This window comes from Tenrec ecaudatus, chromosome 4 (genome assembly GCF_050624435.1).
Source record: "Tenrec ecaudatus isolate mTenEca1 chromosome 4, mTenEca1.hap1, whole genome shotgun sequence".
Classification (NCBI taxonomy): Eukaryota; Metazoa; Chordata; class Mammalia; order Afrosoricida; family Tenrecidae; genus Tenrec; species Tenrec ecaudatus.
This window is the reverse complement of record NC_134533.1, coordinates 75,522,108-75,540,983: the sequence shown is the minus strand read 5'-3', so window position 1 is coordinate 75,540,983 and position 18,876 is coordinate 75,522,108. Positions and strand designations below refer to the sequence as shown.

At 49.5% G+C, this 18,876-nt stretch overlaps 1 protein-coding gene across 4 annotated transcripts in view; it reads left to right on the top strand.

The window, feature by feature from the left end:
• The window catches only part of TENM4 (teneurin transmembrane protein 4), a 913,628-nt gene that overhangs the window by 765,188 nt on the left and 129,564 nt on the right, over positions 1–18,876 (top strand). For all 4 annotated transcript variants that reach the window (XM_075546361.1, XM_075546358.1, XM_075546360.1 and 1 more), the window contains one exon: positions 14,957–15,142. In XM_075546361.1, coding sequence (XP_075402476.1) covers positions 14,957–15,142 — 186 coding nt within the window. The remainder of the gene's footprint in view (positions 1–14,956; positions 15,143–18,876) is intronic.

The window sequence follows — 18,876 nt, the reverse complement described above, 5'->3', positions numbered from 1 at the left end:
TCCTAGCTTGTTATTCTTCCACAAAATCAGACCTTGCCTGGAGGCCTCCTGCGAGCTAGGTTGGAGTCTTGCTAATTGGGAAGCCAGATACCCTCCAATTAAGATGAGCATCTTCCTGCGGTAGATGCTTTATATAAAGTCTTGAAATTCTAGTCCCCAGGGGAATAGGTGGGATGACCCGCTGTGCACCACCTTCTGGCATCCCCTTGTCTCCTTGACGGGAAGCTTTCCCAGCTCCTTGAGTGAGGTGAAAGGTCATGCAGCTCCCCAGGCTCATTAGCGTTATGTCAGGAGATCTGGGGCAGCTCTGCCCGTAGGTGCTAGGGATGGAAGTTGAAAAACACCAGAGAAGTAGCTACGATTGGGGCCTTATTGTCTAAAGGAGAGTAATTACTGTAGGAGGTTGGCGGCTCCTTTCCTATGGCTTATTCTCGAATCCTGCATGGACACTTTGCAGCCCTTTCATGCCAAATTTACTGAGGTGGGGGACAGAGAGTGGGCACCATATTTGGGGGAAACTCAGGAGGCACTGTGGTGAAACTCTCACGTGCTAATCAAAAGTTCCCTGTTCTGACCCACCAACTGCTCCTTTGGGGAAAGACTTGGCATTCTTCCATAAAGATTCTAGCCTTGTAAATACTATGGGTTGGTTCTTCCCTGTCTTATGAAAGAATTACACACACACACACACACACACACACACACACTCACACAAATGGAAAAGGCTCAACTGGACAGATATTTGGTGGTACTCATTTTTCCTGCTAGGTGAACATCGAACATCTCGCTCTGAGATAGTGCACCCAGTGGCATCTCCTAGGAAGGTTCTCTCTGGTCACAGTGAATTATTTCATAAAAGCAGTTTTGCTCGAACCTCATTTTTTGATGGCTGATTTAAGAGAACAACATGTGCCTGTGAGATTTCGTTTCCTGCTTGGGAAGAATGCTGCAGAAACTGTTGTGAAGTTCAACACAGCTCACAATGACAGTGCTGTGGGGAAACTCAGGTGTACAGGTGGCTTTCTCCTTGCAAAAGTGAAATGTTGATTGATAACAAACCTCATTCTTGGATGTCTGTCAGTTTCCCAAATGAGCAAAACTGTCAACCAAATCCATGTACTTGTGCTTGAAGATTGAGGGATGAACCATTGAAGAGATGGGGAAGTTATCTGGACTATTCCTAGAACTTGGTTCGGCAAATTTTAATGGAAGATTTGGGAGTGAGAAGGGTTGGTGTGAAATTTGTGCCTCTGGTTCTAACTGACCAGGAAAAAGAGTGTTGAGTGGAAACATACCATTCTTTGAAAGAACAGCTCCAAAGTGACCCAGACTTTTTTTCCAAGGTCATTACTGGTGACGAGACATGGTGCTAGTCTCATGACCCCCAAACCAAACATCAGTCAAGGCATTGGAAGACGCCATCATTATCTCAGCCAAAAATAGCTCAAGTGAAATCAAAGATCAAGACAGTGCTCATTTGTTGTTGTTTTTTAATGTGTGGGATAGTGCATTTGGAGTTCATTCCACCAGATCAGATTGTTAATCAAGCTTTCTATTTAGAGGTTCTTAAAAGATTGCATAACAGTGTACAACAAAAAAGGCCTGATTTGTGGCCGACGGAGGACTGATTTTGGTAGCACGGCAGTGCACCTGCTCATGCAGCCATCTCACATGTCACAAAGGACAATTTGTTCAAAATATAGAGGAGTCTAGCCTATGCTAAAGAGCTAACATATAATTGACCTACTAAGTGCTGGGCATGGTGAGTGCCTCAGTGTTCATCTACACATAGCTAGGCTTCAGTTTCCTTATGGCAGGAATTGTTATTTTTTTTTTCCTATTTTAGTAAAGTTTTGATTTTTATGACATTTCAAATTATTATGTTCTTATAAGGATAATGCCACAAAGCAGTGATCCAAAGAACCACCGCCATATGTTGATGTAATTTAGATGTAATTGTGACTGACTATTCCTATCCGTACATGGGTGAATTACACTGGCTAAGCATTTAGGTAAAATTTGATGAAAAATCTTTTCTAAATCTGTAGTGAGATACTACAAAATAAAATATTTCCAAGTAGCCTTTTTATCAGAGAAGAATATCAATGTGAGTTTAACAAAGGGTGTTCTCCCTTGGGTGCCCTTATCTATCTTGGACAAGATTCACTTACATGAAGACTTGCATCACTCACATGGTTTGTCTGGATCCCTGATGTCAGCTGCCTTTGCTCTGGGCACAAGCATGCGTTGCCCTTTGGAACAAGGGGGATACAGGCTTCAAGGGTCGAGCAACGTGCTTCCGCAGTGCACCCTACTCCACTTTACAAACCATCAGCCCACCATTGTGGTCTTGGTCACCTACTATGCCTGTAAAAGTTGTACAGTGAAAAAGTGGGACAGAAGGAGAGCTGATGCATTTCAATTATGGTGCTGGAAAAGAAGAATAAAAGTTCTAGGGACTGACAGAAGAACGAACACATCTGGCTTCGAAGACATATGCTGCCAGAATGCTTCTTAGAAACAAGGATGGTGAGACTTTGCTTCATGGACTGTGAGCGTGTGATCAGGAAGGACTCAAACCAAACCAAACTCGCTGCCATCCAGTCTACCCCATGTGCCAGGCTGGCACTGCCCCTGTGAGTTGAGGAGATAGAAACTCTTTACAGGAACAGAAAGCCCCGTCTTTCTCCCAAGGAGCAGCTGGCTGTTTTGAATGGCTGACCTTGCCACGGTTGCTCCTACATCATGAGAGACCAGTCACTGGGGAAAAGCCCTCATGCTTGGTAACGTGGGAAAGCAGCCAAAAGATGAAGACCCATGATGAGGACGGACAGACAGACACACTGGCTGCAGCAGTGGGTTCAAACATGACAGCTGTGAGGCTGGCACAGAACCAGGCAAGGCTGCACTCTGTCGTACAGACAGAGCTGGTGTGTGGACCCGGCTGGCCCGACTCAGGTCTGTCTGCTGTGGGAAACATAGACCCTGGACTAGTCACGCAGAGCACTGTCTGAAAGCACCGGAATGCAGAGCACATGGGGGCAATTAGGTGAGCATGTCCCTGTGTACGACACACGAGGGAATACACATATTGATCTGGTTGTGACTGAGTTCCGGAGGCAACACAGGCAGACTAATGACCCCAATAAAGAAAGAGACACACAAAGTGCTTTGGGAAGGCGAACTGTCTCCCAGGTAGGGTACTAAATGAGGCTTCCTGGAGGAGATGGAGCCAGGACTTGGAGTATCTCTTGATTTGAACGTGTGAAGATCAGGAAGAAAGGTAGCCAAAAAGTGGAAGGACCAAAGAGTGGGGTGAGGTCCCTCTTTCAGCCCTGAATCTGACTCCTCACTGGACCCTTTTCTAAAGCAGCCAGCAAGCTGGGGCTCAGATACTGGCCTGTGTGTTCCAGTGCCTATGGAATCTCTCGGGCGTCTTCCCATGGTGTGACCTTAAACACTACCCCTTTTAAATTTTCCTCCGAACTTTCTACCTTTCCCCTGTTGCCACCTAAAGCTAGGCTACAGCCTTCCTGCCCCTCCCCTCTCTCTCGGATTGTCCTCCTCCATCATCCCCTGCTCCTATGGCCCTGCATCTCCAGCTTCATCTCCCTCAGCACTCACAGTGCCCTTGTCTCCATGTCTTTCTTCCATGCCACTCATCTTGAAAGATCCAGGATCATCTGATCCCTGATCCTCCACCTGGGCTTCTGAGTACCCCAAAACCAAATGGAGACATCATATTCAGAGCACTGGAGTGACTTCCCCCAAGTCTGCAGGGGGCTCAGTCTGTCCTAGACCTGTGGTCTTCAGCATTTCCTGGGGCCTCCCAGATGCAGTCGCTCTACTTGCACTCTGTGAGTTTCTGATTTCCTGTCCCACCAAAGCTCTGTGAATGTCCACATTCGCCCACCAGCTCCTTGCCCTTCTCCTGACCCCATTGCTCACAACAGAGATTCCTGCTCATGCCACACTGGGAAACCTGAGACCATTGGATAAGCAGTTTGCCATCAACCTCACCTATCTCCCACCTAGCCTGTGCCCCATTTGTGTCTGAGTCTACATTCTCCGCAAAGAATGAGGTTCCCCCCCTAATAAATTGTTAAAAAAAAAACACTACAAATACATGATGAAAACCTTAAAAAAGCAACCTATCTGTTGCCAAGGGCTCAAGTAGAGGGCAAATGTTTTGAGAATGATGGTGGCAACAAATGTACATATGTTCTTGACACAATGGATGTATGTATGGATTATGATAAGAATTGTACAAGCCCCCAATAAAATGATTTTAAAAAAAGAATGAGGTTCCCACTAAGCCTAACCCACCAGTGATGCTCCGTATCCAGCCCTTTCCTGTTGGAAATACCCCTCCCCTTGTGCTTCCCAGTGTCGGAAGTCCTCCATTTCACTGACTCGTTCGAACACACATGATCCAAGTGCAGTGGGTGCTAACCTGTAAAAGGTAGATGTGATAAGAGGCACCTTGTTGTTGTTCGGTGTTGTAGAATCAGTTCCGATGCTGTGTTCAATGGAACGGAACACTGTGCCGCCTGGAGCCCTCGTCATAGCGGTTCTGTGTGAGCCCATTGCTGCAGCCACCGTGTCAGTCCCTCTGGTTGGGGGGCTTCCTCTCTCTTCTTGCTGCCCTTCTGCTTTAGGAAGCTTGATGTCTGTTTCCAGGGACTGGTCTCTCCTGGTAATATGCCCAAAGGGCACGAAATAGAGTCGCACCCTCCTTCTGAGGAGCATTTTTGCTGTGCTTCTTCCAAGACAGGCATCTGTGCACCGTAGTTCAGGTGCATTGACCCTCTTTGGCCGTCCTTACGCAATGTCCAATTGCACCTACGTGGGAGGCCATTGAAACGCCAGGGCTTGGGTCAGGCACACCTTAGGCCTCAAGGTGACATCCTTTCTCTTCGATATTTTGAAGAGACCTTTTCCAGCAGATTTACCCACTGCAATGATCTCTTACCTACTGCTTCCATGCACATTTCATGGTATTTCTTTAACATTCATGCAAACTTGAGACATTGGTATCTACACCCTATGTTGCAAATGAGAAAGATGAGCCACATAGGCCTCGATCATGGATGGATTGAAGGTCTGGAAGCTGGGACGATTGGCTAGATGATTAAGTGATTGGGCAGACAGACAGGTGAATCAACTGATAGATAACTGGGGGTAGACAGATCATAGACAAACACAATAGCAAGTTCTTAACATGATAAACGTTGGTCCCTGTGAGGAGGAAGACTCAAATTCTGCTTTTTCTAATGGTCAGACTCTATAGGGGTCACATAGTCTATTTTGAGAATGAGCATTTAACAATATACAGTTAACAGGGAATTCTGTCAGTGTACATCTGCAACTGTGTCTAAACCTGATCCCACAAATCAGACCAAACAGCTGTGTTCATCATGGTCACCTCTCATTCTGGCTCAGTAGCTCTGAACAAGCCGCTTAATCTTTCCAAGTTGTTCCCTCCGCCGCAGTGATTGTTCTGGCATGTTGTAGGCACTTCCCACGTTCTCCTTAGTTTTGCTCAAATGCTGAGAAATGTGGTTTGAACTTTTAACTGCTCCAGAATTTCAGAGAAATTCCCCAAGCTGTATAGTAACTCAGATGAGCTGATGATAAAACAGAAAATCCTAGCAGGAATCATTTTAAATTACTTAACTCCCTATTAAAATGTCAAAGTCATTCTCAGGAACCTTTGGTTCTAAGCAAACTAGGAGCATTTTGCCTATTATCCCTTTTCAGTATACGAAATGCAGGACTTATTAAAGCTGCCCCAGGAGGTCAAATGGGTTCAAGGCTGTACTTCCACATTCCTGGAGTTTTAAAACAGCGTCTCCTGCATTGGTCCCTTGCTAAGCATGAAGCATGAAAATCCTAGGGTAAGATGCACTCTGCTCTTTATTCATGTCAGTTTTGACCATCATTCCAAGTAGAAGGAAATTATTGAAAACTTGTGCTTAACTTTCCCCTTCCTTTCTGGAGAAAGGTACACCTTTCCCTATCAGCTATTTTGATGAACAGAATTATCAACTAAGTCCAGGCAAATGGAAGCCCAGCTGTGATCAGTCCCAGACTTCCTTCTGGCTTGTATGGGGATTAGCATTTGGTGACAAGAACCTAACACATTGTTTTTCCCTTAAGAACACATTTTGAATTGCTGGAGATGATTCAAAAGACACTTTCAGTAGTACATCCAAAATAAACGGCCAGAAATGGAAGCCCGATTCAAAAGAGTGCATACGTGCAATGAGGGAGGTTATGGCCAACGTCAGCTAGATCTTAGGGAAACGCAAAGAACACCAGGAAGATGGTCACCTGTGTTTTATCAACTGTGGGAGTAATTTGACTGTGTGGATCATAGCGAATGTTGACAATATTGCAGAGAATGCAAATTCCAGACCACTTAGTTGTCCTTGTGAAGATTCTGTACATAGACCACGAGGCAGCGAACTGACATGAACACCTCCTCCATGAAGTCTCCCTCTTATTGTGGGATCGCGGAGTGCATGCTGAAAGCCCCTGAGCGCCATGCCTGAGGGAAGCTTCCAGAGAAACCAAGATGACTCGACACAGCCTTCCCAGCTTATGAGATTCCAGTCGAGGGCGAAGAGACAGGTGTCCAGAGAGGAGGCAAGGGGGCGTGTTGAATGAGGACAGCAAAGGATGGTGTGATTGACTTTCCATCGTGCAAAATCCGTGTATGCTTGTGTCTGAGCAGGTGCCGCTCCTAGATCCTATATCGTAGTTTAGCCAAGAGCTCTCAGCTTCGAGAGGATTTCCGGACAGTTGGGAATTTCCCCTGATTTCTAGAGGCTTTTAACCAGAGTTTGAGGCTACCCAGCAAGGTGACCAGCCCACTAGAACAGCCAGGGGACCTAGTGCACGATGGTTCAGTGTTCAGCTGCAAGGTGAAAGGTCAGCAGTTAAAACCCACCAGGAATAAAGACCATAGGACTAAAGAGCTGGCCTTTACTCCTGTAAAGATTCCCAACCTAAACGAATGTCACTGCTGTGGCGTTTACCGCCACTCATAGCGACCCTGGATGGCTGTCAAACTGCCCGCACGGGTCTTCACAAAGCCTCATCTTTATCCCTCGGAGGAGTTGGTGGCTTCTAGCGGCTGGCTTCGTGTCCACAGGCCCCTCCGGTACAACTGTAGCCTCATAAACCCAGTGGGGCAATTCTGCTGTCTCATGGGGTGACTGTGAGTCGGAATGGATTTAACATGGGAAAAGCAAACATGTCGGTCCACAGTAAGAAGCTCCTCTGCTCGTGACTTAGGGCCATACTGATACCAAAACCTATCGCTTTTCACTCACAGACAGACACGGGAGAACTGGCCCGTAGAGTTCCAGGACTGTGAATCTTGACGGGAGCAACAGCCACATCTGCCCCTCACAGAACAGCTCGCGATTTGCACTGTCAGCTTTCCATTAGCAGCCGAGCACTAGACCACCGCCCAGCTAGGCTCCTGCCCCATAGGCCTGAAGTCCTCATGAATCAGCATAGTTTACGTTGAGCTTCTCCCATACATCATTTCCTTCCATCGTGGTCCACCCCCCACTCCCACCCCCCACCCCCTCCCCAAGAGAGTATTATCACTCTCCTCATTTAGGGGTGAAGAATCAAAGCTCAGCGAGGTTACGTTTTGCTTCCAAGCACCCACAGCTAGGAAATCAAGGAGTCAAACTCAAAAAGGCAACCCTATTATTATTAGTCTCCTTCAAATGAGGGGGCTTCCAAAAGTTCATGGAAAAGCAGAATTAAACCTTAATGGAATTGTTCTATGAGTATTTTGAAACCCCGTCATTGGTACTTCAAAGGCTTCCCCTACGCTTGCTAGACATATTCAGAAAACTTGTGGGAGTGCTTGACTGGGTTAAAAGGCATAGGACCGTACTCTGGGGCACACTTGGTCAACTGGCATAACAGTTACTAAAGATAATGGTCTCCTCCCTAGTTTGGAGAACAATGCATTGGGTGTGATAAGCTTGCAAACTACCATCTAAGATCAAGCTATTGGCCTCTGCTCCTGAAGCAAAAGAAAATGAAGCACCAAAGGCTCGAAGAAGAAAGTAGCCCACAGGACTACCAGCCCACAGGAACCATCGCCTCATCTGACCGACAGCCCGAGAGCGGGGGTGACGTCGGCTACTGTTCAGACCAGAGACGCAATAGAAGATGCCAGATCCAGTGGGAGGAAAATGTAGAACAAAATTCACATTCCTAAAAAAGTCCAGACCTTCTAGACCAATGGACACTAAAACACACTCCTGCTCCCCCCTCCCTACCCTGGCCCAGACTATTACCTTGTCCTATTTTTAACTGGGAACTGAAGCTATTTCCAACCATCAACTTTCAGTCAAATAAGAGATTGGCTTCTCAAGTAAACAACTGCCAGTTAACTATGTAAGACCAAATGGCCACTATTCATTCAGAAGCAGAGATGAAAGATAAGGGAAGGGCCTAGGTTATTGGCAACAGATCGAACATATTGGAAATACTCAGAATACTGATGCATTGTGAAGATTGTAACCAACATCACAGTAGCTTGTATGAAAAGTGCTATGTAACCTTCCAACCAAAAGACCATAAAATTTTCCTGCTTTTCTTTATAAAGGTTCCTCCTAAGTCACAGCCCGGTAGCACACAGAAGCACTGGTGTTGGTTACAGGACAGGCAACTCCTATTGCTCAAATCCTTGCTTGCACTGTGTTCCTTTAACCAGAATTTCAGCCCAATCTTGACTTCAGGCGAGTGCTCTTGCTGCGGTTCCGGTTCTTGGGTGTTGGTTCTGACTCATAGCGACCCTGGGTGCAAACCGAACGAAACACTGCCCGTTCTTTCACCTTTCTCAAGGATGCCTGATGCTCAGCCCGTTGTCTCAGCCACTGTGTCGCTCGTCTTGTCGTTTGCTGGCCTTCTGCTCCACCAAAGAGATAGCCTTTTCTAGGGACTGTTCGCTCCTGATAGCGAGTCCAAACACGTGATACCAAGAGGCACCGCCCTTGCCCCTCAGGTGCATTCCGCCTGTACTTCTTCCAAAACAGATCGGTTTGCTCTTTTGGCAGTCCAGGACACGTTCCAGGGTCTTTGCCAGCGCCGTCCCTCAGACGCGCTGGTTCTGCTCTGGTCTTCCCTAGTCTATGTCCAGCTCTCACCCGTGGGAGGCAAATGCGAATTCTTGGCTTGGGTCAGACACCCTCGTCCTCTCGGGCAGGTCCTTTAAGGAGATCTTGTGCACCAGCGTAAGCTTTCGCTGGATGTCTGGAGTGCTACGGCCCTGAGCAGTGTTTGTTTCTCTGTTAGCCTGTCGTTCTGGCTGTACTTTTATATCGGTTCGCATGTCTGCATGTTACTGTCTGCTGGATGATGACATCAGTTTTGGCAGGGTGGAAAACATGAACACATAAAGGACAGGTCCGTAGAGACTTCTTGAAGGTTCCACTTGTGCAGGTAATCCATGAGCAGTCTTACGTGTGGATACAAGCAAGACCAAATCCTTGATAACGTCATTCTTTGCTCTGTTTATCATGAAGTTACTATGGGTCCAGGTGTGAGGATTTGGGCTTGCCGTACATTTTCTTTCTACTGCATCACATTTCCTTTCTTATAAAGATAGGAGTTTACATATATCCTGATTTACATACATCCTGACTGTGTGCACAGCACTCTGCTAGAAGCCATATTTTAGGAAACTCGTGTTAGCTTACTTTGTGTTATGAATTTAGGCTCATGTCTGTCTGCCATTCTATCTCATAACTCCGTGAGGTCAGGAAAGAGCCAGGTCTGTTCAGAATCACCAGTGGGTGCCCAGTGCCCCCTGTGGGATTAGCACATGTTCTCCACGCAGGACACTAAACCAGTGAGTATCATTTCTCACTCCTTGCTACAGCAGTCCTCGGTGGTCATTGATGTTATCCCAAGTCTACGAATGAGAAAATGGGAGACTAAGAGGGACTGAGGTACCCAAATTTCACAAAGGACCATTTAACAGTATGTGAAAGCCCTGTGGATTGTCAAAGCATATTCTTTAGCACGGTCCTATTTGGTTTTCATCAACTACTCTCTGGGAAATTATATTACTGCTTTGATGCCGGAGTGGAATTGGAGAAGGAAAAATAAAGCAATTCTTTTTAAGGACAAGGGAGGGGGGAATATGGAGGGATATGAAAACATAATAAGATGAGCGAGGGGCAGCTCGGGTTTCTGCTTTTCTTCCCAGTCAAAGAGGCCGGGGGGAAGAGAGGAGATTTGTTACCATCAATTAGCACCCCATAAACATCCAGGTCACCCCTCCTTTCAGGCCCTTTCCATTAAGTGTGTAAGGCATCACCAGCCAGCTTGTTAAAGGCCGTGGGGAACATCTAACCACCGGGCCATTTTCATTTTGTTCTCAGCGATCATGTCTAGTGTAAACTGGTAGGAAATAGGATGTTTGGACTGATGGTCCCACAGCCTCTGGCTGAGGCAGGTTAGACTGGATGTCTGGGAAACGCTGAGAAGAGGATCCCATTTCACAAGTATCCAGGGCCTGAGTGGATCAGAACAAAGGAGAAGCCACTGAGCTGGGTAGAAGGGAAGGCAACCTCCTCTTCTTTCCAAGGGGTGCTGTGTCATTTACTCCTCGCCGATTCCGAGGCTCAGCGTCCTCCTGTAAGGTGCATACCCTACAGTGTTGTTCCGAACATTGTCAAAACGAGGAGTCGCTCAACATGCCAACATGATCTTGTTCCTTTTATTGAACCAGCTGGGCCCTGGTGGTGGCACTATGGGACGAGCGTTGGGCTGCCAACCAGCAGTCTTTCTACCCTGCCAGCTGCTCCACAGAACGATGAGGCTGTCTGCTCCTGTAAAGCTTTACAGTCTCCAACAACCTCTTAGGATCACTGGGAGTTGGAATTGACTGTGTGGCCATGGGTTTGGCTTTGGGATTGGGATTACAGAAATCTCCCCTAAAAGAAGGATTATAGCCAGATGGGCCTGCAGCATTTTTGTGGTCTCTGGATGAGAAAGTCGTAGCATAAAACTGTATAAAACCTGATACTAGTGTTCGTTAAGCAAACAAACAAACCAAATGGCTTTCTCATACATTGGCTCATTTAATCTAACACCGGCACTCTTAAGATTAGTGAAGTGAGAATTACGATCCCCGTTTCACAGAGAGGGAAAGTGAGGCTCGGTGAATTGCATAATTTACAGGTTCCCTGTGCAGTCAGGTTCAGATCCATTGTTCCATCCCCGCTTTAACGCCTATGTACTTGTGGTTTGGCTGGCTTAGCCATGGCACGTCAGCATAGGGGTGCAGGAGGAGCAGCTGCAGGTGATGTGGAAAATCCTCCAGCGTGTCAGTATTTTATCTGCTTTGTCTGGACAGTGCTCTCCTGGAGAGCAGAGATTGTATTTTCTCATCTTCTGTATTTCGTGCACCGGGCACGGCCTCCACTATATCATAGGCGTGTGTGCAGTGTTATCGGTATATGTACAATAGGAGCCCTGGTGGCCCAATGGTTAAGAGTTGGGCTGTGATCTGCAATGTCAGCAGTTCAAAACCCCCAGCAGCACTGTGAGAGAAAGACCAGGCTTTCTACTCCCTTAAACAATTATAGTCTGGGAAACTCAAAGGGGCATTTCTGCCCTGTCCTATAGGGTCACTACGCGTTAGCATTGACTTGATGGCAGTGAGTGAATGGAACACTTATTGGAAGAAAACAAATCCGTATGAAAGGATTAGTACCTACCCCATATCAGGCACTCAGTACCCTCCCTCTTTTACAGAGGAGGAAAATGAAGCTCAGAACAAGGGACTAGGTTGCTCAGGACAATTGAGGAAGGTCACGTTGCTCAGGACAATTGAGGAAGGTCATGTTGCTCAGGACAATTGAGGAAGGTCACGTTGCTGGCACAGCCAGAATTTGGCATCATGAATGGTGCTCAGCCTTAAGCTTGCTTTTATGATAGTAATGCATGAGCCTCCAGATTAATACATGAGCTTACCTGTAAGCCCAGCTGCAAAGCAGACAATCCAGGGAGAAGAAAACTCGGCACTGTCTGCTCTTGTGGGGAGGAGTGCGGTGTGCTCGGCTGCCTGCACACGGCCAGGCTTTGGCCCCAGCAGTCCGTCTTCCCCTGGGCTCATAGCTCAGTGAACAGAAGTGCTGTTTGCTGCTACTCTCGTGCCATAAACTGTCACCTGGGAAAAGTCCTGAGTAAACTCACTTAAGTTAATGTCCTCTGCTGAGAGTCTAAGGGGCAAGCTCTGGGCCCAGCCTCCGCTGTCACCACAGGGCCACTGCCCTCGGAAGAAAGTGCTGAGGGGTTGGGAATTTTGGAGACAGGGTTTTGGTGGCCTGGAACCTGGAGATTGTTATTCTTTGTCTCAAGGAAAGGCCAAGATTTTCTCTGTGTGAGCAAGAACACTCTCAGAAAACCCCTCTGCCAGAAGTAGGACTGGCTTGCTCCCCAGCCCCCCACCCCCACCCCTTACAGTGGAAGTCCAAGAGATGCAGACAGGCAGACAATAGACCTGGGCTGACTTTCAGCTAGTGTGAGTGGAGTGTACACGAATTATTTTTAATTCCCAGGCATCTACAGCCTTGGTCATGGGAGCCCTCATGACACGGTGGTTACACTTTGGGCTGATAACCCCAGAGTCAGTAGTTCCAAATCACCAGCCATTCTGTAGGAGAAAAAACAGGCTTTCTACTCCCATAAACAGTCTCAGAATCCCACAGGGGAGGTTCTGCCCTGTCCTGTATGGTCGCTACGATTCCATGGCAGTGAGTTTATTTTGTTTATTGTAGTCCTGGGCACTCATGTATTTGTTCTCCAGCAAACATTACTGAAGGATTATTCTGTGCCAGGGTTGGTGTTGGGTACCACGAATGGAGGTGATGAGAGAAATTAGACCCAGTCCTCCCATCAGGTGGCTCCTAGTCTGAAGGGGAAAGGCAGCACACAGAAACAGAAGACCGCTGCCCTGTGGCAGAGAACACGCACAGGGTGACTCACAGGCGCCTTCTCAGAGGGTGAGGGGCATTCGAGAAGGACTTCGGACTCAGCTATCCAGTATAACCCGGAGGATGTTCCTCGCAAGGAATCCTATAGGCTGAGAGCTAGAAGAGGGGGCTTAGACACCATCAGTAGCCCCTGCAGTTGAGGGCGATACTGAGAGCCAGGAAGCAGATAAAGGGCGGATGAGGCCCGGACCTCACAAACCTGGTCCTCAGACTCCGGCCTTGAGCTCGCTGTCCTGCGCTCAGCTTGAAGACATCAACCGCTGTAAGTCAGCAGCGGTTGCCTCCTGTCCTTACAGCCCCGCGAGGTCTGCCTCGGGCTGCTCACACTGCACACCCCGGGGAGTCAAGAGACCTGCCCAAGGTCACACAGGTCAGACTTGGCAGAGCCTGAGACCCCACCCGGGTTTCCATCCACCCATTCTATAGCAGACTTCTCCCTCTGGGCAGCCAAGGAATCCCAAGCTGCACCTCTGAGCTGGCCAGGGCAAGCACAGGAACACACCATAAATGTGGACGACGGCGGCTGGGTGGCGGCTTGTGAAGTTCTTGAGCCCCCCCAGCCATTGCCCGTTGGGTTTGTAATGGGAGGCCCCTGTGACCTAATACTGTTCTTTCCCCCCCTCTCAGAGGGGGAAAAGTACCAAGCTTATGAGCCGCGAGGTGGGCCTGACCTATAGGTTTCTGAGGCTGTATATCTTGAATGGAGCAACAGAAAAAAAAATCTCATCTTTCTCCCGATGAGCAGCTGGTGGGTTCAAACTGCTGACCTTGTGGTTAGCAGCCCGACCGCACTGCACCCACCAGGGCTCTAAGCTTATACAACTTAGCCCAGGGAGAGTTGCACGTGTCGGTTTCACACAAAGAGGGAGGTTTTTTCACGTGTCGGAAGTAGTCCATGGAAAAACTCCAAGGTGTTGGAATGTTGACACGAGCCCGAAGATGGTTTTATCGCAAAGGCTAAGTCACGAGCCACGGTCCCCACACAGCCCTGGCAGAGAGCCGCGGGGGGCACGCAGTTCAAGCCCGGTTCCTAAGCCGCGGTTGCATTTTGGAAGCATTCGCCACCTCTGCCCGCAGTGGCCGTGAAGCTGTTGCTGGCCCAGAGCCCGAGAGGCTTGTGAAGCAAAAGCCCTCTGTGTGTTTTGAGTGGTCTCACAGATGGGGCTTTGTGAAGGGCAACTCCACTCTGGCTACGAGGTGCCCACCTCCCCCTCCGCCCCCGCCCCGGGCCCTGCTGTTTGCTTTGGGTCTGGAAGCCTGTTAGATGGTGCTTGGGTGCTTGGAGCTGGGCTCCGGGAGGAGCATTAAACCCAGCAGAAGCGCAAAGCAAATGGCAGGGTTTGGAGAACCACCCGGAGCAAATCCACAGGCAGAGGAAGGAGCCTGGCACCCTCCCAGCCTCCCTTCCCTTCGAGTCCAGGCCCTGGACCCCCTTCACCCGCTCCGAGACTCACGGCGCTTGACTTGACCGCCCGGGACTCATCCTCGCAGTGTGTTCACACGGAGCTGGTTTTTAATTAAATTTGACTTGCCCTCACATCTGTTCAGAAGGCCAGTCCCCTTTGGCGGTGGGAAGCATAAACACGGGCACAGGCTGGCAAAGGGAAAAGGCAAACAGAGCAGACAGCCCGCCTGCCCACCCTCTTTTGATGGGGACACAGGCTAGGAGCAGGCTCGGCCCCAAGAGTCGTTCTTGTCCAAGAACCATTGTCCAAGAGCGTGGAAAATAAGTCTTCTGAGCCCCGGAATCCCACGTGCTCCCAGAAGCCTAGGTAGGTAACCAAGCATGACCCGTGTTCCAAGCAAGGACTTTCTCAATGTGTGTGTGGTTTTATTTTTTCTCTCTCTCATCCCTCCCCCCCACCATCCACCCCCGTGGCCTCTACCCTCCTCCCTTCTCGCCCTCCTCTCCCCTGCAGAGATCTGCGCTGCTGACTGTGGAGGCCACGGCGCCTGTGTGGGGGGCACCTGCCGCTGCGAGGAGGGCTGGATGGGAGCGGCCTGCGACCAGCGTGCCTGCCACCCACGCTGTGCGGAACACGGGACCTGCCGGGACGGCAAGTGCGAGTGCAGCCCTGGCTGGAACGGCGAGCACTGCACCATAGGTAGGGCGGCCGAGGCCCACCCCTCGGCTCTGCATGGCGCCTCTTGTGTCTGTCGGGGACTTCAGGGCCGCACCTGGGCCCCACTGCATGCCGAAACTGGGCCAAAAGTCCTTTCATCTGGCAACATCACGACTGGCTTTCGCTAGATAGCATTTGGATTTAAACTGACAGCGGGGTATTTTCAACCTACTCCCCCCCGGGTCTGCATTTCTCAGGTCCCAGGGAGCTGGTTAGCCTGTCTCGTTCCTTCACCCAGCCCAGGAAAGAGCCCGAAAGCAGCATAGATTTGTATTAAGGAGCTGCCGACCAGTGATGAGGCAGATGATGCCACCACTTGGAAGTCGTGGGCCAGTCCCATCACCTCTCTAGCTGGTTCCTCGTCTACCGAACCAAACCCACTGCCATCAGGTGGATCGCAGCCGATAGCAGCAACCCTATGGAGGGTGTCCAAGGCTGTCCTATCTTTTTGGATGCACACAGCCTCGTCTTTCTCCCTCAGGGTGGCCGACGGGCTTGAGCCACCAATCTCCCAGTTAGTAGTCTTCTACTTACGGTACACCGCCACCAAGCCCCCGTTCCTCAGCTGGAATCTGGGAAGAAGACGGCTCGCGAAATGTAGCCGTTGGTGTTGGCACTCTAGTATCATTGCTGATAGGGTTAGCTCTGGCTGAGCTTCTGAGCGCTCTGTTCACCCTCCCCACCAAGATCTGAGCACCCAAGGAACCCTGGAATTCCAGGAAAGGCTTCCCACTGGCCCAGGGGCCACATCTGCATCCCATTAGGCCTGGGCTCCCCCTTCCCCAGGCCTCAGCCTCAGCCCGGCCTGCCTTTGTGTCCCTCCCCCTCTCTCTGAAGCTCCTCAGCACTGGCCCCTGCTGAAGTGGCCCTGCTAGTGCCTTTCAAAGCAGGCGGATGGCTGTCCCCTCCTTTCTGCCTGTCCTGCTGGTTTTGTTGATTTTAAACACAGCCAGGCGTTTTGCTTGGTTTATTATCTTGGAATGAACACTCACCAGCCGCTCGCTATTGAATCAACTCTGTGTGTGTGTGTGTGTGTGTGTGTGTGTGTGTGTGTGTGTGTGTGTGTCTAACTTCTCCCCCTTTTCCTCCTCTTCCTTCTTCTTCCATAAGGAACGCCCTGTGGTTCCATGGTAAGCAAATGGCTTTAGCCGGCAGGATTCCTGGTGCCTCTCCCATCTTGAAAGTGACCCCCTGGTCTCATAGAGAATGGGAGAGCAACCCCCTGCCACCAGCTTTTGTCGTGACAAAGAAATTTTGTTTTGCTTTGTAGATGCTGCTCCCTTTGTCTTGCAGCCTGACACTAAATTCTATCTTGGGTCCCTAGCCCTGTACCATCACCAGGCTGATGAATGACTATGGGACACCCCTGGCTGCAGGATGTCCTAGTCCAGAGCAAGCACTTTGTGAATGGGTGTGTCAAAGCCACTTAGAAAGGGTGTAACAGGCATTTGAACCTCAGTTTGGGGGCCTCAGTTTAGGGAGCTCCTCCACACAGCCCTACTTTTCTCTGAGGCATGTGGTCCACCTTGTCCCCAGAGGTCACATCTTAACTATTGTGGCCGCCCCCGAAGGTCCTCCTCTTGTGTCCTGCAGGCCACTCCTGAACCAAGCCACTCCCGAGCCAATTCCTGGCCTCCTGCTGCTGCTTGTCCACAGCAGAAGGCTATGCCAGGGCTTCACTCTGCACTGGTGGTGCATGTGGGTATCATTCTCAACTCTGCTGCTCCCTCACCGTCAGTTTGCCACCTGCCTGATCCTACCAGAGGCACATGCTCATAGACCCGGCCCAGCCCCTCAGCAAAGGCCAGCGATCATCCGTTCTGCCTTCTGTCACCCAATCAAGAGTCCTTGGCTTACCTTACCAAGTTCCACGAAGGTCCCAAAGGTCAGACTTTGGTAATGTCAAAGCAATCCAGGGCGTCCAATGACCAGGCCAGGAGGGAGTTCTCCTGAGCTGACTCGTGACAAGTGATTCCTGACAGTCTCCAGGCGGCTGTGCTGCCTCTAGTGTGTGGTGGGCGCCATGCCAACAAGTCAGGTCTGCTTTCTCCCTCCCCTGCACTCCCTGTTGTCCCGCATTCAGAACAAATCCCTCCTTGGAATTGCTGATGCGCTTTCCCCTTGCCGTTAAGATAATCTCGCCCCAAGTCATAAAGACCAGAACAATCTCAGTAGAACTTCCATGAAGTCCTGAGCTAATGGGCTGGGCATGGTGGCTCAGATGAAAGGACTTTGGCCTGGCGTTCTGTTACCTTTCGTTGTGTGGTGAGCATTTCCTTTGTGCTTGTCTCTCTCCCCCTGCATGACAACTTGCTCTCTGTGGGGCCCCACCGTGCTGTGGGCAGCTGCATATCCCCACTGAGAAACCCAGCCGCCCATTGCGGAAGGAAGACTCCCAGAACTGGATCAGAGGCAAATGCGGTGACAGTGGTGGGTGCCCGCCCTTTCTCCTTGAGTTACACATGGCAAGGAGAGGCCTTCTCTTCCTCTTGGATGGCAGCAAGGGAGAACTTTCCTCTGTTTCCAGGGAATTAGACTCACTGTAAGGGCCATCTAGGAAACAAACCGACCCCCCCAAATTGCTGATGTGAAAAGTTAGAACGCCAAGCCAATGTTACATGTTGCCTCGCAGTCAGATGGTAGGGTTCGACAGCAGGTTCATAGGGTGCAGATCTGCTGCGTGTGGTCTGGTTAGTGCCCATGTCAGAGAGAGCGATCGTGAGCCCTCTGTGCAGTGGAAGCGGGGCGCGGAGGGCCTGTTTGTGGAGTGCCCCTGCTGCCGCCCTCCACAGACAGGAAGAGCAGCCAGATTGCCTTCCTGGGAATCAGACAAGTCTGGCTTCCCTATGGCCAAGGCCTCAGCGTAAATGTTTTTGGTTTGTTTGGGGTTTTTTTGTTTTTTACTCAAGTGACATTTCCCAGAGCGGATCATCGTAATGGCAATTAGCAGGTCCATCAGTCCACCCTTTCTTTTCCTGGAACAAAACCAAAATGCAAACTCACGGCTGTCAAACCGAGTCTGACTCACAGCATAGGGACCCTGTTAAGGCAGGATAGAACTGGCCAGTGGATTTCTGGGCTGCAATGCTTGCAGGGAGCAGCCAGCCTCCTCTTGCTCCTGTGGAGCAGTTGGTGGCTACGAACTGCTGACCTTGCGGTGGCCAGCCTAATCTATAGCACACTAAACAGCCAGGGCTCTTTGATGGAAGTGACTTGCTTTTTCTCAGAGGAGGTTGGCTCTCACGATCAAAATCTAAAGGAATTTGACAGTGAGACCCTCTTCAATGACTTTTTTAAAAAGAACTCAGAATAAGAATATTTCACGTTGAGTCAAACTTCTTGAGTTATAATTTATCTTTTTGCAAGAACTTTGGGGAAAGCACTTTGAGTCAACCACATGGGGCTTCAGTTCCTCCCTCCTGTGGTGGCAGAGCACTGCCCCTCCCCTCCCAGCTACAGAGCTGCACGCCTATCAGTCTGACATTGAGTTGCCTGCTCCTAAAATTTTCCCGGAGGCAGGTTTTTGTTTCATTTAGCCCTCAGTGAAACACTAAAATTTGTCATGTGTACAGAGAGCACCAGATTTTTGCTTGCTTGTTTGTTTTTCTGTTGTTGTTTTGGTCACAAAGGTAAGATGGGTTGATCTGTCTGCATTTTGGACAACTCAAGAGTAATGCAAGACAATATTTTTCATTGTCTTTGACAGAAATTTTATA